This window comes from Corvus hawaiiensis, chromosome 30 (assembly GCF_020740725.1).
Source record: "Corvus hawaiiensis isolate bCorHaw1 chromosome 30, bCorHaw1.pri.cur, whole genome shotgun sequence".
NCBI lineage: Eukaryota > Metazoa > Chordata > Aves > Passeriformes > Corvidae > Corvus > Corvus hawaiiensis.
In genome coordinates this window covers 13,327,781-13,352,240 of record NC_063242.1, presented here as the reverse complement: position 1 = coordinate 13,352,240, position 24,460 = coordinate 13,327,781, and the positions used below count along the sequence as shown (strand labels likewise).

The window sequence follows — 24,460 nt, the reverse complement described above, 5'->3', positions numbered from 1 at the left end:
TCAGATGCTCAATCCTGTGAAAATATTTGCATTCACATTAGTTTTTTGCTCTTACACTGCTGCTATTCACAGGTTTGAATTTCTCACACACTGATCAGGTGTAATTAATCCTGCAAAACTTTGTGATATACAACTCATATCTGTGTCTAAGCAAAATAAAAAAAAAAAAGAAAAAATAACTGTTTACAATTTTGCTATAAAAATTCTTGGGTTTTTTTTTAATATGTAGCAACTGTCTTCTTGTGGCTGTTACCTAACAAAGATACCTATTTTATTTCAAAGAACATATTTATTTAATGATATTCCATCATACCTTTGTTTCCCTCTTCTGTACAAATTGTTGTCTACAGTATTTTTAGGAACTCAATGCAGTTTTCCTTTTGGAAATGTTTAGTTCAGTCATCTTATCTGGAGTAATGGGAACCACTTAGCGTATTTGGTGAACTATATTAAGTCAGTTCAGTTAGCTGTCCAATATTTGGCATCTATTTTCAAACGAGTCTTTATAATTTATATAATTGAAACATGGCAAATACAACAATACATATTCTGGCTGCCTGTTGCTTTACCAAAAACCTGAAATGTCTCTTGAATCATGCTAGCCAGTTTACTTTAGTAGAAGCAGATATGTTTATCTTGTTGCTTGCTTCTAAAGGGAAGAGCACTTCTCAGTACTCTCTTGATAATAAGGATCTTGTAGTTTACCATCTCGTACCATTAGAAGTACATGTAGTGATGAACCAGATAATAACTGTGCATCAAGGGGCTATTAGCATTGACTTGTAATTCAAAAGCATATAATAAACAAGATGGTCAAGGATCAATTACTGACGATAGAACTATGTTTACTTATGCTATTTTAGGGTTTCCTTGCAGACCTACATTTCACCTTCACGTGGTGTAGCTATATGGATCCTGTAACTATTGTTAATCAACTGGGGGAATGTGTTTGCCATCTTGTTTCTACTGAAAATGTAGAAAAAAGGTGTTAATAGTTGTTCACAACAGTCACCATCAACAGAAGTGCAACTGTTGTTGTGCTGTTTTAAGAAGCCAGCATTTTCTCTACATTTTTAAAAATTGTTCAAGGGACCAGCAGCCTGCTCAGGCTGTGTTGAGAGTACAGTTCTGCCAGCCTGCTCACCAGGAGCAAATGAGGTCAAAGCCTTGCCCCATGGGGGATGTCTGAAGATGCTGATAGCCATTGGAGCCTGGCATGGGAGTTACAGTTTATGTACTTTAAAAGTTCAGATTAACATCAGGGTCCCAAGCAGAATGTCCTCTAACCTTGCTGAGGTTTGCTGCAGCCTACGTGTGCTCAGTGAAGTCTTTTTGTGTGGGAAACATCCAGCACCCAAGGACAGCGCTGAATACTCAGCTGTGTGGGTAAACATTCAGAAGTAGAAATTGTATAAATACAGTGCATTGAAGATCCAGTTAATTAAAATATTTGCTTATTGTCAGGTTTCAGTATGGTTTCTAAAAGTCAATGAATGTGTTAGAGAATTAACTTACATTTTTATAATGATTCTGAACAACAAAAAGCTATAGCTTATGTAGAGGATGTAGGTGTCTTTTAGTTAGGAGTAGAAAAGTCACAAAACTTTGGTTTGTGGATCACTATTCTCCTGTGAACATCACTCTGCTCTTTATCCGCATTTTATTATAGCTTCATGTAAAGAAATCTTTGTGAAAAATTATCACAGTAATGAAAGTATAGTAGGCAAAAGGTTTTCTTATTTAGTTGCCTTTTTAAGTGCAGCATAAATACAATTTCTAAGCATGGTCTTGTAGAAGGCAAATCCTGAAAAGCAAAGTTCTTACACGAATTTTCACATCTTACACACTGAATCTGTCGTGAACTTATCTGTATAAATAGCTTAAAAATGTATATCAAATGTTTGTTTAATTAAATTGTATTGTATTAAAAATAAACCTCGATCTTTAAAAGGTAGATAAGAAAGCCACAGCTTGAAAACAGAAACAGCTCCATATGAAGAAGGCATTTATGTTTAACCAAATGTGTCATACACCCAGTGTGACAGATTGAAGTACTGTTTTGAGTCCTGAGTTCTCCAAGTCAATACCTTTTTTTTTCTGGAAATAAATAGCTTTTCCACTGTATATTTAAATATTTGTTGTTTGCTTTAAATGTAGATATTGGATTATTTCATAGTGTTAAGGTTTGGACTTGCTGCAACTGATCAAGAATTTCACTTCTAGTGCTTACATACGTTTTCTGGTTTGACTGCCAAAAAAAGTCTTTGATGGAATTAATGAAGAAAGCTCTTTCCCTCACTAATGTATTTCAACTTGGAAAATTGAAAAGGCTATGGATTAATAAACAATGGATCAGTGGGCAAGTAGAGAGGAAGAGAAGCTTGGGTTGTATTTGTTTGTTTAATTTAAAGTAACTACTGGTGGTGAACTACCTTCAGTTTTCTCAAAAATTTATGGTTGCTAAAAGGCCGTAGTCTACAGTGGACCTGTTCCTGGCATTCTTCAAGGAGATATTTAGAGAGTTCATAATAACCTGTGTGCTTTTCTTGCCCAGCCATCTCTTTTAGTCATTCACAGGAAGCAAGAGATCTGAAAAGATTGAATGTCTGTGGAATGGAGTTTCCCTAGAAATTCAGAGTGGTTGCTGCTAGAAGACATTATTTATTTCTCTGTTCCATTCTGAAGTCGGTTGGGTTTTGTAACAGAAGGCAACAGAAGTCCTTGTCTGACTTGCCTTTACATTGTTTCAAGGCCTTGTTCACAACTGGCACATATCTGTCAGGTTTTCTCTCCAGATCCAGCTGAATTAAGTTTGTTCACCAGGTGCAATGTCCAATAGGTCCTTTTTGTTTGTGTGCAACCATTCATCTTGCAGGGAGATTGCTGATGGCCCTGTGGTGGCCCTGGCAGGCTCTACCTGGCAGAGTAGTACCTGAAGGAAAGAGAAGGGAGAGAAGTTGCAGGAAGGCTCCTTGGGGTCTCACATCCCTTGTTGTGGGTTGGAAGGGTCTAGTATCAATGACCTCAAACTCACAAGTTCTGTGTTTTACTTCAGGCAGTGCTGCAGTTGGTGGCAGTTTGATTTTAATTAATCCAAAGAAATGCATTTCCTACCATTTCTGAGACAAGTGTAAATAATTTCTTTCTGTTTAAGGAGCTCTGGCAATATTTGCCTTTTAAACTGAAGGAATTACCTGGTTTTATTATCTCCCTCAATTCAATTATTTTACCTCCCGTCCCTGCTTCAGCATCATGTATTGAGATTCATTAACAGTTCTTTGGCAGTCACAAGAAACTATTTTTACAATGTTTACAATATTGATCAGCAGCTTTCATGTTAGATTACATTTGAAGTGAGAAATAATCCTGCAGCAAATAGTAAATAAAAGATTGGGAAGAAAGGGAAGAAGCTATCTTAGACTCTGTAAAGTATTTTTTTCAGGTACCCTGGAAACATCTACGTCCCAAACAGCTGGGCCCTGTTAGTGACTTTCAGCTCTGAAATTCCAACAGAATTTCCCATCCACAAGTTGTCCATTGTCTGTAGTCATCTATATTCATAAAGACACAGATTTTTATTCCTGTGGATACAGATTTCTGTTGACTTCTAAGCAGTTTCTGAGTTGTAAAAATATTTATGGGCTAACAAAAAATACTTAGCTTCTGATGCCTCAACAATTTCATTTGTTACTGCATATGCATTCTTTCCATATTATACATAATAGGATGTTGTTATCATAGTTCTTGAAAATTATGTACTCTTCAGAATGGGAACTGAGAACTGAATACTAAGAAATAAAAATCTTATTTTTCTGAAGTTGCTAGCTAAATCTGTTCTAAATTATTCTGAAAAGGTTGATTTCTGGGGCTTATCAGCACTACAGTTGTGGGAACTGGCATTAGAAAAATGTCGAAAGTTACATAAATTGCAGCCAAGATTTACTTACATTTACTTGTATTACTTCTCAGAGTATTATTAAGACACCTTAATCTTACTGAATAATAAGATAGAGTAATTCTGCATCCATAAACGTTGCAAGCGTATCTTCAAACTCTGGGGTTCCTTTAAAATATATTACATTCGTATAGCCAAAATTCATATAGTTCATGCAGTTGTATCCAGTCATTTCCCAGAATAGCTCTAAAAGGCAACAGCTATCAGGTAGAAAAGACAAAATTTTTCCCTTTTCATAGGAAATCCTTATTCATATACTTGTATCTACAATTGTGGTTGTTAATTTTTTAAAAAAAGCTTCCTGAAACTTAATTTAGGTTAGCCACAGAGATATAATAAAGACTTGTATTTCCTTTTCCTACTATTATAAATATTTAAGAATGAATAAGTTAGTGTGCTGAAGCTAGGTTTTTGCACATGGATAAGGACAGGAAGAAGTGTCAAAAGAAGAAAGATAATGCTGAAGAATTTAGATAAAACTTGGGCAGAGGAGTAGGGTGCTAAATAGATCTCGTAGCAGCAGGCTGGCTTTTCCATTACTTTCTGATCCAATTTTGAGAGTTGCTCAAGTTGTGGATGCTGCCGCCTTGTCACATGATGTTGCCAGCATTTATTTCCGAATCAAATCTGTAAAAGGAAATGAGAGTTCTCTGTCCTTGCAAACCACTTGTCTGGTAGGAAATCACTTTCAAATAATAAAGTGCATATTAGAGCATGAAATAGTTCCTTGCTGTATGACCGTCAAAACTGGTGTAAGGAAAACAGTTGAAGCTGGGATTAGTAGAAACTTTTCATACTGGAAGAATTAGAGGCTGCAGTCCTGTGTTTTTACAGCTCGCTGGACACTTGTCTTCACTCTGAAACTGTATTTACAGAAGCAGCAGGGGTGCCCTATGGGCAGGGCAGGGGAACTGCCTGGGGACGGGGAAGAGCTGCCTCCCTCGGCGTTGTAGTCCACTGATTTGACTTCTTTGGGGGAGTCCCCACCCTCTGAGAAATGACAACAGAGGCAGACTTGGAAGAAGGGCTGAAAACACGCAGGAGGAACTTGAATAGGGGGTCAGGTTCTCAATGTCAAAAGGTGACAAAGAGCACATTTAGATTTATCTCTTCAAAGCAGAGGGTGAGAATTAACTTTGTGATTTTCACTACTCAGTCAAATAACAATCCACTGGAGGATCTCCATTTTTTTTTACAGATTTGTGCCCAAATACATTGTGGCATGGAATAGACAACTGCCTTACTATACAGCTAACAAAAAATGTGATCTAATACAAAGCTACTTGTGATTTAAAATCGGGGAGGATTCACATCCAATTCTGCCATGTTACAGCATGTAAATTATTGTTATTCCCCAGTGTTTTGAGAATAAAAATCTTGATAATATTTCCTGCCATTAAATGCCTCAAGTTTACCACTTTATAATAAATGTCTAACAGCAGCACTTCTCACTTCCATAACAGTCCCTTCATCAAGGATTGCAGAGTGATTTGTACATATTCACCGACTGGATGTTATATTGACTTAAAATTGAGTATGGTGTTCATTGCAAAGGCCCAGGAGTTAAATGATTGCAGAACCAGAAGCAGTAACAAAAGTGCTGTGGGCTGATTTGCTGTCTTTTTTGCCACATGGACTCTGGTCTGTTTAGTCTTACCTAGTCAGATTAAGATACAAATTTTGACATACAGAATCTGTACATTTTCGTTGTGCCATTATTGCTTTTAATAAACAAACAGCAAGCAAACATCTCCCAGTATGAGTGACATACAGATTATGTGTTTTTCAGTATTTTTTCCAGTTTCAAGGCTCAGTGCTCTACAAAGAAAACTGTGTAAGCAGCATCTTGATAACAGGGATAAACCACCTGCTCCCAAATCTTTGTCAAGTCATTACATATCTTTCAGTCTTTTTGCATCTTGTTCAGCATTCGCAGATTAATTTCATGCTTTGTCATCATCTGTTGTCCACAAAAAAATTTTCCTTGAGGGAATTATAATGGTACCTACATTTTTCTTTTCACAAGTGCTTCAGAAATGCAAAGGGCAGCAACGTTGTCGGATTGTGTAACGCACCTTTATTTCCACAAATAATTTGAGGGGTGGGGGTTTTTTTCAAATGAAGAGCTTTTATGTACATTCAGGGAGAGGTCCTGACTCTCCGAAACCAACATAATTTCAAGGAAAAGAATGTGCGTGAGCTTGCCGTGCTTGACACATTTTTTAGGCACTATATACACTAAGTAATTTGCTTAAATTATCTCTCCTGCTTTTCTTAGTTGAGAGCTTGGTGGCCCCTTAAAATAGCAGGAAGGCAGCAACGTTCAAGGATTTGTGATGGCAGACTAAAACTTGAAGTACACAGTTAAAATGGAAACTAGAAGACTGAATCAGAGGGTTTTGGGTTTAGTGTGATAAAAGCTTTGTTGTCTAGCTCAGAAAAAAGTGCCACTATTTAACAGGTAGTGAAGGAAAAACATCGAACTGTTCTTTGACTTATAATGCATTCTTATAAGATATGAAGCATATCTAACCCACAGAGCTGACCTCAAAATATTACAAAAGCACAAAATCATGTTATTATTTTTGCTAGTATGGTCTAAAGACCTTTCAGATCTTTTTTTAGTGTTCGACAGATACAAGTTTGAAGCATGTATTAATATATTTCTCAGACCTTGCAGATGAGTTTTGTGGTCTACGAAAGTTGAACTTGTTGATTTCTCTAAAATAAGATGGCAGATGGAATGTGTTTCCAGCAGGCATAAATAGAACTGCTAGGGCAATCAGGCTGATACCTCAACTGCACACACTTCTTGGAAATTTAGTGTAGAGTAAGACCTTAAAAGTGAAGTCACAGAAATAGTTCAAGAAAGGGATGTAGAATATATCTGTGCTGGTTGCACTCGTGGTTTTTTGAACACTGTCAGCGAGCTCCACAATTGATGCATTTTGTCTAATGGTGTCACATGGTGACATGTGGTGGTTATGTGAAAATGGTGCTTTTTTGCATTTATAAATTCTGTTTGTTGCCCCAACTTCTTTCCTTATACTTGCAAGTCGGATAAGATTTTCCTAGGAGTTAATAAACTAATTTTGTTTTCTTGGAATATAAGATGCCCCAACACAGGTTGTGTTCTCTGAAGGTGGTGTTTGCCATCCTCCCAAGTTCAGCTCTAGTGAACTGAGGTTACGCTTAGTGCAGATGGATTGTGCTTGAAGACTGTTGCATCCAGCCTAAAAAAAGGCAAAATGTGTACAGTGAAAAGGAGGTAGATCTGGATGTATTATCCTGTAATTCTCTTGGACAGATCCGAAGTTAGGTTTTGGAGGAGGGTTAGAGGCCAAACTGCTGCTGTGCCTATCAGAATGAGTCACTAACTAGCAGAGTAATTGCATTGATTATTGCACACCCACGAATTACAACAGAAAATACTTTGCAGGGGGTGGAGGTTGTACTTTTCCTAAAGGTTTCTGTATAATTAATCTACTGTAAGTTCTTTAGAAGCATCTGAACCGTACTGTTGAGCATGGTCCTTGTGTGCCAGTTGGGCACCCCTCCCTATGTGGTTGCAGTGTTTCTCATGCTATTGCTTTGGTGCCAGTGAAGGTTTTGACAACACTGCTGTTGTGGAAACTCAAGTCATGTATTCTGCTTTTGTTTTTAAATTGTAACTGTTTGCCTGTCTTCTTTGCGGGCATTAGGAGTTTGAGCAGCTGCATTTTGTATATCTACAACAAAACAGGTCCCTTGTTAGGCAGAATATTTCATAAAGGATTAAGGAGAGCTGACTGAACCATAAGGGACACTTTTAACTTGTAAACAAGAGGCTGATTATCAAGAGACTGTACTTGTTTGTGGAAGAGGTAACTGAGCAGGCTTTCTTCTCTCTTGGGTGCCTTACCTGGTACTTCACCCAGTCATTAAATCCATTTAAAATTTCTTTGTTGACACTGCCTGCATTAGCACTCAGTAGATGTTTGGGGATGAAGAGCAGTTTTAATAGAAAATTAGTTGCTACACTTGGTAGGAGCAAACCAGTAATACTTGGAGTCACTGGGGCAAATTGTTGCTCACTGTCTCTCGCGGGTTTCTTGGAGCATCAGTTTACAACCACCACAGTTAAACACTGGGTTAGGATAAAGTCAGGCTCTCAAAATGAAGACTGTCTACAGTGAGTAGAGACTGTAGAGGCTTGCAAGAGAGTCCTGGAGCCACAAAAGTAGTTTTTGCTTCATACTGATAAATTCTAGGTGTGTACTTGGCTCAAATACAAACTTTTTTAATTGCCGTTCTTCTGTTACTTTCCAAGGCTTATGCTGCAAACCCCAACAGAACACTGATACACTGATCAGATTTGTGGCATCTGCCAGGGCGGCAGCAGACGGCCCCCCTGGAGCCATGAAGTTTTCTGGAGCATGAGGGGGAGCTCAGCTGAGCTTCCCTTCACCCACAGTGCAGTCACTTCTGATCAGCCCCTGGGCACCACATGAAAAAAGGCTTCCTCACAGCTCAGTGGGAGGTGATGAAAGTGGTAGGTTAGAGTTCTTCCTCCCAGTCATCTCTCCCAGACCACGTTGCTGTCTGTCCTCCCCTGTAACTGCACAGCATCCGGCTGTTTGCTGTTGCTGTCATGCTCCGTGTCTTGGGCTGCAGGCCAATGGATCTGGTTCCGTTTTGACCTCAGATTTGGTACAGAAAAGGATGCTTCAAATGATATTGTTTGAATTGCAGAGTCAAGCATGCCACTTTTAGAAAACGCTGCCGGTTGTTTGCCTATACACCCTTCGTTTGACTCCACTGGGTGTCATCCTTAGGGTATTAAAGTGTTTCCCATCAGCTGTCACTCTTTTATTCCACAAAATGTTTCCATAGTTCAGTGGATGGGAGATTGGGACTGCCTGTATATGTATATATATACACATGCCCCCTGCACTATGGGAAGTACAAGTACCCTGCTCAGTGGAGAGGCACATACCTCCCTTCCTGTGTGATTTAATTCTCTGGATCATCTTGCACTGCAGTTGTCATTGGGAGTTAGGGAGGTGTTAGGTGGGAATTTTTAATGCGTTGTGTGATTTACTTTTTGTTTGGTTAAGTACATGGGAGAAGAAGTAGTAACTGAAATTCAGAATAGAAGTGATGATTTCATTTCACACCCACAATGGCAGAACTATGAAAATGTGTAACATTTGCCACTTCTTTAAGTGGTTGTCAGGAAATCAGACAGGTTTAATCTGTGGTTTAGATGAGAAATTGTCTTACAGTCCTGAAGCTTAGGAGAATAAGAGCATAAATTTTGGCTTGAGGGAGATCGACTTCACATTGATCTAAGCAGTTGTTTCCATGTTTACAATGTATTAACAGAAGTAGAAAATACAGTGGAGCCTTCCACATTCCAGTTTCTGGGAGACTGAAAGGTGACATCAGGATATCTATTAAATGTATGCTCCATCCAGAAGGAAGGCAGAAACAATCTTAGTAGAATAAAAATTGTTTTCCTGACCTAACATGAACTGTTGTGGTTTGCAAAGAAGTTAGATTAAAAGTTTTGTCTCCAAAATGCATTAAGATCTGTTCATGAAGATATGTCATTGTTTAATCATCACTAGTATTTATTCCAAATTTAGTCATCTAAAAAGCGAAATAAGTCCATTTCTTAGCTACTTGAAAATTTTTTGTAGGAGTTATGAGAGGGAGGAGGTTTCTAAGGTAACCTATCAATAAATAAGTTTATTTCCAAAATAAGGAAAATTGAATTTCTAGAGCAAGCTGTAACTTCTAGTAAGACAAAGTTGAAAAACAGTGCCCTGAGGCTTAGCTGTAGTACATTGCATTTGTTACCTGTATTGTTTTCTTGGAATGCTATGTATGGAAATACATTGAATCTAGAAATTTTTCCCTGAATTAGGTGAGTAAAAATATTTTTACAAGACTTTTTAAAACACAGTAAAAATAGGCTGTTGTTTATATCAGTGATATCAGTTCAGGGTGTTTTTACATTTATGTACATCTTAGCTTATTTTCTTCTTAAAAAAAAGTAATTGTAACCTGCTTTTGGCTCTTCATGATTTTTAGATGATGTTTGATTATTTATAGCAAAATATATCTTCTACTGAGAAGGAGGGTCAGGAATGCAGGGCTGAGGTTTTGGATTGTCTCAGGAAGAGTGGAAAACTTCCAAATAGTTTTATATTAATAAATATTTGAGATGTTGTGTGTCACATCTTCATTTTTCTGTGGTCTAGTGATTGCTATAAATTCTTAGATAAATGGTGTAAATTAATGTGTGCAATGTAAAAAGTATCTGTAATTCATGACACCTGTAACTTGTGAGACCTAAAGCATTATCATTTACTTCTTTAATGCTCCAATTAAAATACTATATTAAAAATATATTGATTGTTTTGTTTTATATGTATATTAATAGGTGCAACTGTTAGTATGGCTCCGTCCATAAGGAAGAGTTCGGGTGAAGCAGCTGTTCTGTTTGGTCATGACGTAGGTGGTTTTCTTCTTTCAGGCACAGTACATTATTTCCTGCTTCTCTTCAGTATACTAAATATTTTTAGTAGATTTTGGTGACTTTGATCTCATAGAAGTCAACTATACGTGCTTGTAAATACAGTGCATCAGATTACCCAAGTGATTTACCATGTTCCTGTCTTCTTCTGTCTCAGTTGAGGTTTCTTAAAGGACCTGGCTTGTGACTTCTAAGAACTGAAAAGCCACTTTCCAGAAGCCACACCTTTAGGAAAGTCTTCAGTTTGGCCAATTTAGAATGTAAAGCTACTAAGGTCATAACTTAGTCTTAAAAACCTTATTTGTGTTTTCCTGACCTAAGATAACATTTTAAAAAGTTTTAGCCCATCTTCCCTTACCTGCTGGAGCAAATCTGAATTCTCTGTCCTTTGAATTACCCTGGCTTTTCCCTGTGGCAGGGATTGCCAACTGTGGCTGCCACCCAAGGAGCACCAGAGCAGGTGCTGCAGGGCAGGCAGAGCCCAAAGCCCTCACCAGGGCCTGGTTGCCATTAAGGTGGCCACAATGTGGCCATGGCCAGAGGAAGGAGGAAGAAGTGACAAGCGTTGGGATTCATAGGAATGAGTCATAAGGATTGAGGGGAGGGGAAGGTTGTTGCAAGGCTGGTCAGACAAAAGGGTCTTGATTGCAAGGGTTGAAGCTAACATGGTAACTACTGTCTGGATGTTGTCCTGTGAGGTAGAGGAGGCTGGCATCCAGGTATGTTTGCCATGTGCAGAACCCTCCTCTGTGCTTGGCGATGGGGGCCTTATGCAGATGAGCAGAAAAAATACTGAAGAACTTACAGCAGAGGAGAGAGGGGTTAAAAACAAGCGTGAAAAGTTGGATCATGGTACTTGGCATCTTGAAATGAAGCAGGATTTTTCTGGAAGGCTTTAGTCACCTGGGAAGGAAGGATCGAGTAGCTGGCTGTGTGGGAGGCAATTTGCAGGCAAGCGTACTCCTCTGCAGTAGATCGGTACATTTTAATGAGGGAAGTATATTTGCTCTGTTTTATAGGATTTGCTTTGGACTAGAAGTCTGGAAGTTGTTTTAAATAGACTGCTTTGAGATATAATGGTCAGGTGGAAATATTTGAAGCATATGATATGGAAACCTTGTATTTACAAGATATTTGTAGGGTCTCAAGAAGCTGAGCTGAAATGATTGCCTCTTTTTCAGAAGAGATTTTTAAGAGTAAATAAAGCTTATACAGAGGATGTAAAAGCAGAAGTGAAGTTAGGAACTACTGTAGCTATGCAACTTTATTTGTTTGTTTGCTTGTTTACTTCCTTATGTACATTTTCAACTGATCTCAATCCATCCCACCCTGCAGCAAAGGATACCTTTACTCTGACCTCCTCCTCATCCCCTCCCCTTCCTGTAGGCCCTGTGGGGCTGAATGGGACTGTTTTTTACATGTTTGTTTCCCTTAGAGATGCCTTTCTGGGTGGGTGGGAATTCCCACTCCCAGATGGGGAGGAGGGGAAGGCAGCTGCACTGTGCTCAGACCCCACACCTGCAGCAGCGAGTGCCTGTGGGAGGAAGGGCTGAGTTGGATATTGCTCCCATCTGAGGGCATGGAGAGCTGGCTCCTTCTGCCTCGGGACCTGACACTCACCCACAGTTCACTCCTTCCACTGAGAAGGCAGTGCTTTTCTTTGGCCAAAGATGCCAGCAAGTGAGACGTGTTCAGCTGATGCCCCAAGTATCAATCAAGCATAAGCTTCATATTTGAGGAATGCTCCATGGTTTCTGGTATTAATCATTTTGGCTTTTCCAGTTCTTTCTTTTTCTTGTAGTCGTTCTCTCTGTTATGTGCATCCGCTTTCTACTTCTACTTTAGTTTGATATCTTGTCCTTTCTTGAGCTTGTTTTTTGTTAGGGTTGAGCTTGGTTTTGCTTTTTTTCTGCTGTAGGAACAGAGAGTTTATAATAGCTGTAGCATCACTTCAAAAGGTGGATCTGCAGCATTTAAAACAATCATTACATAAGTCATTAAAATAACAAAGACTGATGAATAAACACATCCTCACCAAGCAAAGGAATAAATTTCAAGGGCAGTATAAGCATCTGCCAATCTCTAGTGTTACTTCCTCTCTTCTTCCAAGACTTTCTGCGAAGGTTTTTTATGCCTGCTTTAGTATATTCTTTTCTCTAACATTTTCAAAAGTTCTTAAAGACTGGAATTTTCTCCCTCTCTGCATTGTGTATGGTATAGTTGGGAAAAAAAAAAGGCATTTCTGAGGTTGTTCAGGACCTCTCTAGTCATGTTCAAAGCTTATCTAAATTTTGGGTACTAGTAAGTTCCAAAAATCTTGTGTTTTTTCTTTCCCTGAAAATGTCACCAGCAGGTCAGAGGCATTGGCTGATGGGCAAAGTGTCACCTATTGGGACACCTCGCAGGGATGGCATGCAGGGTGGGGAAACCCATGCAAAGTAAAAGTGAACTCACTGTGCTGCCAAGATCTTTCACTGTGAGATTTGTCTTTTGAGAGAAATTTTTAATCCTGAAAAGATGTGGGGAGAGACTGACGAGCAATTTAAGAAAGTTTCAGAATTCAGATGTTTATGTAAAATTTTGACAAGAGCATGAAGTGAATAGTGGTATTACACCCATTTTACACAGAGCCAAATTGAACTGTGGAAAAGCAATTTGTTAGGCTTCACAAATTTGTGACTAACCAAAGGACTCCGGTGATTTATTAGCAGTGTTGAGGTGTTAAGAAAACAACTTCTCTGTTTGAGTTGACGTGTTGCTTTAACAATTTTGTTTGAGGGAGGAAAGAGCCATATAATAAAGGAAATACTAATTCATCTAAACATCCTTCATTTGAATTTAGAACCATGTAGCTAGAAAAACTGTTACGGTGTCACCAGTAATGATATAACATAAAATGGACTCCCAGCTTTAAAACAAGCTGGATCTTTGAGTCCCTAGAGCTGGGGCTGGAGAAACGAAGGAGCCAGCAGGCAGGGTTGGACCTACCTCTCTGCATGCATTTGGCTGTGGCTTCACCAGTACGAAGGATGGCTTTGGTTCCTCTTTCAAATAATTCTGAAACAAGCTTTCTGGCAGATATTTCTGGATTGAGTAGCCTGGGGTAGCTGCTAGGAAAAGCACGTTGTGCCAGGCAGCTGTTAGGAGGAAGCGGTGTTGAGCAAAGACTCTGAAAGTCTTGAAATCAAGTTATTATATTGCATGAGAAAATACCAAGTAGCAGAAAGTTGTGTTTTTCAGGAAAAATTGCGCCATCTTTTTAAAGTTACAGTCTGGTTCTTTCTCTGGGAAGCTAATGTTTATACACCGAGCAGCTTTTTGCATCGCTTTTATGCCTTTTCCATGACAGTCGCATAAATTCAGTTAAAAATGAAGTGAACATGCTTCTAGGTAACTTTTGTACTTACAGTAAATTTTATATATGGACTGGCATGAATTTTGAAGACAGTCTTCATTATATATCATTATTATGTCATGTGCTGGAAACTCTCAGCAGCCATATGTTTTGTATAATTTATTGCAATTTTGCTAATAAATGCTTATAGCTTTTCTTCTGTAAGTGTATAATCTATCATTCTGCAAAGCATAAAGCATGAGCATTGGGGGAAGGAACAGCGCAGATTGGGGATTGCAAAAATTGAGAAATGTTCTCTTATTTATTACTTTTCCAATTTTCAGGAGTTCTTTGAACACGCAAAAAAGCTCTGGGATGACGAAGGTGTAAAGGCATGCTTTGAGAGGTCAAACGAGTATCAGCTGATTGACTGTGCACAGTAGTAAGTATTTCTTTTTATGACATTTATAGCCAAGAATATGATCACCTATAACAAGTTAGAAAATGTACTTATATCAGTGAGATTCAGTGTAGGAATTAACATTTTCATTCTCTGTATAGGTGGAGCATGTGTAGTAAAATTAATTGATTATCATGGTTTGCCATTATTATACAACTTAATATTCTGCCTCAAATATTTCACACCCAATAAAGATAAGTATGAAAAATCAAATAACTTTAAGTATCTTTATTCCACTCAAGATTGATTTACATAAAATCATTTCAGTTGAAACTATTAAGTTTGAAAAATGTTGAGCCAATCTAAGGAGAATCCTTTGTTTAAAATTGTGAGACCCAGACAGTGCTGAAATTACTCTGTCTTTTCAAAATCCATTAAAACTTCTGAGACATTTACATAACCAGATGCATACCTGCATTACTAATATATTTTCTAGGTGGAAAAAAATTATAAGCAGTATTTAACTAAAGACAGTAGTACATTTGGTATTCTGTCCTTCAAAGTGAAGCAGCACATGTGTAAGTAACACAGTCAAAATCTGTAAACAGGTTCAGTCTGGTCAGAAATGTTTTGAGAATTGTAGTAGATTGTCAAGGTGCAAATCATAAATACATAGGACAGTGATGAAGACCTATTATTCAAAAAATAGTCTCAACACTGCAAGTGCTACAAATTCAGCTGTCCTCGATAGTAACACAGGTCTGAATTAGATTTCGATCGAAAATATACATTTCATTTGAACTGCTATTGCAAAAATATATACTCATACAGTTGCTATGTGATGTAGGGTTTTCTGTTATGATTTGTCGAATTGGCAGTATGGTCAGCAGCAATGCCACAAATCTGTTCTAGCACTCAGTGTTTTGCTCTTCTCTCCTCTCTGCTCTTGGTGCTGAGCCTGAAGCAGAGGAAAAGGTCCATTTTGCTAAAGGACTTGTCACGCTTCTGCCACAGTGGGGAATTTCAGTGTTGCAGGTCATAGTTTATTTTCCCTCTTTCCAGACCACTTTTGAGAAAAAATGATTCATCTGCACATAGAAGCAAGGGAAAATTAGATACATGTATGAAGGAACTCATTTGACCTCAGTGCATTTACCAAAACTTGGGCATTTGCTCACAGTCAGAGTAGCTAGAAATTAAAGCAGTGGTGGTACACAGAGAGACTTAGACAGCTGTCCCAAATTGTAATCAGTGGGTTTCCTCTCTGCCCTCACTCACCGCCACCATAGTACAGATCTGAGTTGTGCTTGCTGAAAAGTGCAGACTGACTGTTTATCATATCTATTCACACACTCAAATGAAACATCAGACCAAGAAAATAGAATAATGGTACATATTTAAAATGAATGAATGTGAACCTTGCTTCTGTGATCAGCAAGGGTCGATGTGTCTCACAATCCTGCTGTGAGAAAGGGTACTGAAAGGGCCAGACAAAACCAGGAATACACTGAATTATAGTGCCAATGGTAGTGTGCTTTCCCTTAAAAAAAATTATGCCTATGTATAGGCTTTGACAAGAAGAATGTTAGGTCTCATGTCCAAAATCAAAACAAAAATGAGGAAAAAAATTTGATCTAGAATTAAGTCCACTGTCTTGGAACATAAAACTAAGTCCTAGTTTACTTTTTTTCTGTAAAAGGTTAAAGGAATTTTAATAGGTTTTTTTCTATGGCTCTTCCCTCCATATCTTGTAACTGGATTGCTTTTTCTTTATTCTGAGATTATTTGTTATAGTAGTAAGTACATTTGCATAGTTCTTCACCTTCAAGACCCTTTATGAAGTATCATTTGATACTTAAATATTCCTTGAGTGTATCTGTGCTTTTCATGTCACGATCTACGTGAAAATGTAACAGCTGAGTGACTTCTCCTTGTTTACACACCTTCAGTCTTAGAGCAGAAACTTGAAAGTCAGGAACAGCAGTGTCACAGATCTGAGCAAACAGCCTTTTTCTCACAGGTATTGATGATTTAAAACACTGAAGTATAATCTTGAAAGAAAGATGCTAAAAATGCACCCAACTTTTATCTGCCCCTCTACCCAGAAAAACATTTCTGTGCTAGCATCGGATGGAGGTTTCTCAGGGTGGTGGGGTCACATCCTCCTCATAACTGACAGCTTGTGAGCAGAGGTTGCAAATACAGTTCTGATACCCACACACCAGTTCTTTAATGCACTTAGAAAATACTGAGGGTGAGGGTGCTATTTTCTGGCTCAGCAGGAGCTGGTGGCATTTCTCTCAGAACCTGTCCAGGTCATCTTTAACTGGTGAAGGGCAAAAGGGAAGGAGTGTAATGCTGATACACATGCTTACTGCAGGATTTTGAAACATCTGCAGTGTTCCCATTACACTGGCTTTAGGAGAAAGCATCCCTTGCCATCAGCTAAACCCTAATCTTTTGCTTGGTAGTGAAGGAAGAACATTATCAGTAGGTCACCACTTATGTCTAAGCTTAAAAAAACACAAAGCCAAACCTAAAAAATCCCAGCATGTGTTATAAATATCATTGGACTACAAGTTGGGTGGCTGACTTAAAAATACTGAAAAGCATTATTAGCAAATTATAATGTCAGCGGCCAAACTTGCTGACTGTTACATGAGTTACAAATACAGTGTATTTTGGAATAGTTTAATTTGGCTACAGTTCAGAGCTTCTGTATTTTTAAAACTTAACCTAATTTTCTTTATTGCTGTGGGAGAAGTATTTTGCTGGAATCAGAGGTAATAGACACAGAGTGTCTTTTTTATTTCTTTTATTTACATTATGCCTGAAAGTTGATTTTTCTTGATCCTCGATGCCTTTTCAAATTACCAGGATACTGTTCCTTCACAGGAATGAGGATGAGGGCCTGCTTGTCCCTCATTCTCATTCATTTAATCATTTTAATCATTTTAATATTCTTACATGAGTCTTCATGTATCTGCACTTCTTTCATTGTTAAGGAACACATTTAGTGCACACATCACATTGATGCATCATGTGATATTTGTAACAAATACAAATCTGTGACCAATCCAGAGGTCAGCAAGGACCAGGATTGTTCCTTATCACCAGCTACAAAGGCATTTATGTAACTCTTGGAGGGGGTATTATTGCATGGCCATCAACTATCTTCTTTCCTTAATGACCTTCATATATTTCTTCAAGATTAATATAATCAAACTGACAGGTTATTGTTTTCCCTGTCTTCTGATTTAATATTTCTTACAAGTTAAATTTCAAATTTAATCTCAAAAACTGATACTTGCTTGGAAAAGTTGATTTTATTTAGTCGTGTCCCCATTTGACTTAGCCAGATTTCAGCAGATTTGTTGTTTATGATGATAAATCTCCCATCTAACTTTAACTTATATGAACTCTGTTTGAACTGTTCTTTTTGTCTAGATTCACATAGTTTAAATTCAGGAAATTCTAGGTTTAAAGGGACTTTCGGATTGTGATTTAGTGCAGTTTCGGCATTGAACTGTCTAGTATATAAACAACAGGCAGAAACATGTTAATTAGAATTTTCCTGTGATTTTAGGACAGTTTTCTAAAAGTTATTTTCCTATGAGATGAATACAGCTCCATTTTTAATATTTCAGTTTCTTCATACTGGTTACCAAATACCCAAATTTTATTGTATTCATGGAAGGGAACCTCTAAGAAAAGTTCTATAAATGTAGAACAGATCAAAACAAATAAAGGTCCAGGTATGATGGCCTTCAGTTAAAAAAAGGACACAGAAAAAAAAGCTGGTGAGTTGATTATGTCTTTAAAAACTTCATAAATTTAAGTAAATTAATTTTTGTGGCAATGAAGAGGTATAAAATTTCAATTCAGAATATCAGTCATCCTTGGGGGATATCAGGCACCCCCAGTCTGGTGACGTCTGTCTGTTGTTTCAATAAAGTAAGCATTGAGCTAACTTAGTTTTGGTTACTCAGCTGTCAGTTTACTTGCTAAAATTAGTTGCAGTGATCCAAAAAAAGGTGTGGGGATGCTTACAATGCTTAGACATTGTCAGGGAAAGGTGGTAGTATTAGAGCACAAGACGTCTAAGCACTTTGGGAGGGGGAAAAAAAAGATGAAAGTAGAACATTCAATTCAATTTTTATGTCACACACAGTTTGCTCAAGGTGTTGTTGTTAGAAAAAAAAACCAACTCCTTTCAGGTTTATTAGAAGGTTCCAGAGTTGAATTTTGTCTCACTGTATTCACGTAGAAATAGCAGCATGTGTGCATGAGTGGCCCTGGCTGGAAGCTCAGTACTCAGCTCACTGAATTCCGTGGAATAGGAAGTAGACCAAGAATTTAAGGGAACCCTGCCCTCAACCAGAATGGTGTCCCAGTGTGTCTATCAGTCTTCGTTCCCTGATAAAATATACCACTTCTGATATACTTAAGTGTGAAGGCCTAAATTGGTCTCTGTGCAAACATTTGGGCTAATAAAACTTCATTATGCAAGTTCTCAGGGAAGCAAACACAAAGGATGTTTCTTTCTTGGCCAAAGAAAATTGATTTTATATTTGAGCTGATAGAGATGGAAAAGACACACATGTTCTTTTTCTTTGCAGTTATTCTGTCCAGGAGAAGGGTTTCAGCCAGTTTTCTGAGATGTCTGTCCTGGTATTAGGTGGAGTAATTAAAAAAAACCAAACAACTCTTTGTGGTGTTGTCCACAGATTCAACTCCTGATGCCAGAAAAAAGATAATTGTTTTCTCAACAGCAGCACATCTTCAAACCAAGCATATTTCTGACTTTCCTTGTGCTCTTCTAGACATAAGCTTTAATTTTTGGCATGCAGATAGTCATCACTAAATTCCCTCTTACAGTCCGAGGTCAGAAAAGCTACCTTGGCAGTCCCTGCTTCCTGTGTCTAGTGTGGCATTGCAGTCAGGTGTATTCGTATATTCTTTCTTCATAAGGGGTGGTGAAGTAAATGTGGATGGATTTATGAGAAATTAAGCTAAACCACTATTATTATTGTTGCTGTTGTTATCTAGAGAACATTATCATTAAAAGCAGTGATAAGGTAACTGCTTATTAAATATAGGACAAAATACTTTTTACTTAGAAAAATTAGGGAAAAGTATTAATTCTAAATGTTTCATGTAACTGGATTTTAAGAATTAAATTTTTATGGTAATATAGGAAAACCATAATATGATTTTCCTCCATCTAAAATTCTTTCCTGGTTCATATATAAGCAACTCATTGTCATGATAAAGCTTCTTCATTTTTTCCTTTTATGTTTTCTCATGCAGTATCACTTTCAAATCTTAAAAATTCATTGCTTAAGTTAGAAGCAAATTTTGTTTGGTTAATTCATTAATAAGTTTTCTCCAGTTACCTGATCTAAACTATAAACCTTAGCCAACCAGTAAATTGTTACTTAATGGTAGAAAAAAAAAAAGGGAGAGGTTATATTTATAGAGTAATCACTTTAGCCTCACTGATGAGTCTTCTAAACGGAGGTGGTTGCCAGATAGGACAGAAGTCATTCACCAGTGTGTAATGCTTGTGTTTGTCACTATTTACTAACTAATAGACCACACTCTTGCAAGGCAGAATTGTAGTTTCTTAAAATATGTACTGAGAATTCTATGAAATAAGCTTTTCATATGTTGCTGTGATTTTTTTGTTGTTGTTCCCCTTTTTTCCTTCACTAACAAAACAAAAATCATTCGATTTAACCAGTTCTGTCTTAATTTTGGTAGTCAAGATGTGACTGTGATGTTATAGTACTAGTAGTTAGAAGTACAAAAATAGGAATAAGGAGCAGCTGGAGAAACCTCCAAAATGCCTTTGTATTTTCAGTTTGGAGGATGAAGCAGTATGAAAGCACCATTCACAAATAGCCAGAATGGCATACAGGCATGTACCCCCATGTTTAAGCCACTTCAGTTCACAAATGGCTTCCATACCTAGAGAAAACAGTAACACTTCTCAAATATAAAAGTAAGATAGCAGATAGTTCATAAACAGAGCACCTTCTCTGCCTTTTAAAAGAAATGTGGCAAATACTTTTTCTTAATAACTAATTACTGCTGGAGAACTATTTAAGCAGCCCTAGATGGGCTGCTCAAACATAAATTTAAACCATACATTTCCCACATGCTTCTCTGTGTATGACTGGGTCCGTTTCCTGCAGTTTTAAAATGAGCAAAAAGGTTGAAAGTGGAAGGCAGATAAACATAAAATATTCCTTAACTGCAATTTAAAGGAGTAATAAAATCTAAAGACCAGGCAGAGTTATGACAAATGCATGAAAGTACACTTAGACTCTTTTTAAGATGTTTTATTAGACAGTGTTCGTTTCCATTGAAAAAATACAGCAAAGCTGGCTTTATTTTGTTGAGGAAACAGCTCTTTCCTCCCCTAGTCATGAAACTTTTCAGTTTTTCCTGAACAACTGATGAATGTTTTTCTTAAATTTTTTTCCTGACTGTTTGCACACAGGGCAATAATAGGTGCAGGACATTTTGTTGTAACGTAGCAACTCAGCCTCGTTTGGAAATTCAGCAAATTGGAGGATTGTGAGTAGGTCCATCAGCTGAGCTTGCCTGCATTTAGTTTTCTCTATTAGTATCCTGTATTTAATTTGGAGATACGTTTTTCCATATCCTTTCTGCAGAGTTAAACTGCAGACTTTTGCAATTGTGTTTGCAATACAACACTTGAGGTTTTCGAGCCTGAGCAAAAGACTGCTGAAGCACCAAGACGCTCAGTGTCACCCTCAGCATATACACTCTTAAAGGATCAATATCCTTGATAACAAAGAAAGAGCCTTCTGTTGGATTTATTACTAAAAGAGAAAAGACTGTATTTGTTTTGCATCACAGCAGTGAGGGCAGATGTGAATAGGTACTGGTACAGGGCTGAATCAGTGAACTGGCACAGTGGGCCAGTGTGATGGCAAAAATGACCAGACTCTGGGATACTGAGCAGCAGGAAGGGAAGGCTTCTCTGTAAGACTGGACTGCACTGAGGGACATTTTGTTTGAATTTTGCATATTAAAATCATACGTGGTCTTATTTAAACAAAGGAAAGGAAAATAGCAAAGTTAATCAGCATAATTTGTAGGTTGCCTTGAAAGTTTGTCTCTTATCTAGAGTACAGATAACTGCCAATAAAGAGAATCTTAAAACCGGTGTATTCCTACTGGCAAGTTAAAGAAAGAGTACAGTAAATATGCTGATACAGCTTAACTCCAGAAATCCTGATTATGAATCATTGTTCATTGTCAGCATCTCAAAATGTCTTCAAATGAAGTAAAACTGCCGATGTTGGTTATCTAGAATCTGGATGTAGGATTTATGAGTGGATTTCAGAGGGAAGCTGGGGGTCAATCTGTCAGTTGTGGTGTTATTTATGTGCTGTTCTTGGTTTAGGACTCTTTCAGTGTATGCGTGGGAGAAAGAGTAAACTATGACCAAAGCCAGCTTCATTATATTGCAGGGAACATTGAGAGTCATTTACATTTATTCCACTTCTACAGAATTTAATTCAATCTGTTCATTTACAATTCATTGTTGAGTGTGTGCTTGTTCTCAGTGGCCGAGATTAGTTGGTTAAAGAATACATCACCTTATTAATAAGCTTATCATTATGTAACATGAATGTATTTTAAGTTTTTTCTGTGGGATTTTTTTTTTTTACTATGCCTCATAGAAAAGGTGTGTTCCATATTCTGTTACTTTAAACCTAACCTACTGTGAAATGTGTGTTTACATAATAAATTTAATATAACAACTGTATAAGAACTGTGAGCTGAATGCTTTAAAAAGAAAGAAGAGCACTGAAAATTTAATGACACATTATGTGGGATACTGTCAAATTATTTACGCTTGAAGTTTGAGTTTTCTTAAATGCCATATGCATTTTTTCACTTAGAGATGGTCAGTTTTTCTTTTTTTTTGAGTAGTCAGTTTCACATGACAGGATAAAGAAAGACCAAGAGTCATATTTCTTCCTTAAGAAACTGCTCACTGGCCAGACTCTGCATACACAGGCTCCTCTGCACTAATATATGTACACAGCCTTGTTTATGTTAGGATCTACAAGAAGCCAGGGTTCGGGTGGTGGTGTTTTTCTAAATTAACGCTGCACTGACAGATTTGGAAAAAGAAAGGTGGTGGAATGCAGAAGTTAAGAAATAAGAAAATAAAATACAGTTGATACTGTGTTGAAAAAGTCCAAAGACTAAGCATCTATTCTTGAAAAATAAATTTTACACCTCAGACTAAACCAAAATTGAGTCACGGTATTTATCAGTTTGGTTGTAATCTCAATTTTAAGACAAATCAGACTGGGAAACCAAGCAGTTCAAGAATGTCTCTCTACTTCTCATAATTAAGTTAAAGCTAATTTTGTTCATTTTAGTACAAGACAACAGTGATGCTGCCAGAATTTTTAAAAGGTTTATTTGACTTTAGAGAAATTGTTTCAGTTGTGTCTTTTGTGATAGTATTCTTTCTGATTTAATTAGAATTGTTTGTTACATTGTGGGGTTCTACACAAAGTTTAATTTGAGCCTAAATTAAGCAGTGGAAAAGAAAATATGTATAAGACGTATCAGTAGACATCCTGTTTAATGGACATACCAAATAATAAAATTTCTAAAAGATCATTAATTCTAGAATTGGTTCAAAAATTAGTTGTTCCTCCTTTTACTACTCCCCTGCTAATTCCATTAATTGTAATCAAAAAAGAGAGATGAGTTTAAGCAGTTTTCATATATAAGTGCTAATGCAGGAAAAGCTGAATCTTGGAATCAATTGTATGGATTTTCTGAGAACAACTTTCCAGTCTTGGTTTTCTTTCATGAACACGGCAGGGAGGCTGGGAGTTATTTTTTTGTTGTTTTTCAGATATTTGTTTGTGTAAATTAATTGGATTGAAAATCAAAATAACCCTTAGGTACATTTTCTGACCAAAATCTCTTGCTACATTTCTTTATTCCCTGCCTTTGTCTCCTTGCTGTTTTACGTCTTTAAGAGCGATTCACTACCTTTCTTTTGGTTTAGAAGGATGAGTTTGGGAAGATCTGCATTCTGGGCATTAGCATCCTGAAAGTCCAACAGTACAGATTTTGGATAGTTACTCTTTAGTAAGTTTCCTTCCAACTACATTGTGAAGAAGTTTAATGGTCATCATGGGTGTAATTTCTTGGCCTCCACTTATTTATTGGCACAACTGTGTCAGATGTGTAATTGCCGACACTACTATAGCAATTACTAAAAAACAGTTTGTTAAAGAGCAGTAGAATGCTAAAGAGCAGTGTTGCCACAAGGGTTTATTCTGCTCAGGAAATGCAGAAGTAAGCTTCGAGGGTAAAGGAACTTGTTTGTCCAGTATGACTTTTATATTCATTTAGTTGGTTGTCCTATTTCCTTACATTGTCAGGATCTTAGAAACCTTTTTTGCAGCAACTTTGCCGTAAACTTGCTTTTAACCACTAACATCCTGGGTTTGAAAAGCTTTTCTCTAAAGAGGCAGATGCCAGGGAACAAACATTTGCTACATTCTACAGAACTGAAGTAAGAATAGTAAACTACAGTTCATTACATCAGCTTGTTACAATTGTTTAAAAAAAAGAAGTCAAATGTAGTTTTCCCAAGTTTCATTTTCTCCTAACTACATGAAAGTTTTTCTGTTTGTTTTGGGGCATTTGGTGTTTTTGTTCTGTTCTGTTTTGCTTTAACTTGTGTTCTGCACTGGTTAGTCACCCCTTTCCTCTGTGGCTTGTAGGCAGCTCGTGTCAGTAGGGTCTGACGTCAAGGTGGAAGTTTCTCCAGAGGACGTTGTGGTGCAGAATGCACAACCCACACAGGCAAAATTTAGGGTCTTGACCTGATGGTACTTCCAAAGTAGTAACCAGCAAAATATGTTATGTAAAAATGACAAGAGTGAGACCTCTATTAAAGAACAGTCATAGAAATTCATTGACTTATTTCAAAATACACCATTCTGTACCTCTGTCAGGGAGATCATCATAATATGCAGTATGTTGAAAGAATGATTAAATTGTGATTAAAAATTATTTTAGGAATGCTCTTACTAAGTTGTAAACAAGTTATACCTATTTAGAAGACAAAAAGAAGATAAAAAGAGAGGATTGTAGGTGGGCGAAGATAATAAATATGGGCTCACAAATAAAGCAAAAGTAATAAAGCAACAAGTCTTTTGGCAGGAATGCAGTCTG

General features: G+C 37.4%; 1 protein-coding gene across 2 annotated transcripts in view; it reads left to right on the top strand.

Annotated features, from left to right (window-relative positions):
* The window catches only part of GNAL (G protein subunit alpha L), a 185,252-nt gene that overhangs the window by 114,284 nt on the left and 46,508 nt on the right, over window positions 1–24,460 (top strand). For both annotated transcript variants that reach the window (XM_048289205.1, XM_048289206.1), the window contains exon 5: window positions 14,154–14,251. In XM_048289205.1, coding sequence (XP_048145162.1) covers window positions 14,154–14,251 — 98 coding nt within the window. The remainder of the gene's footprint in view (window positions 1–14,153; window positions 14,252–24,460) is intronic.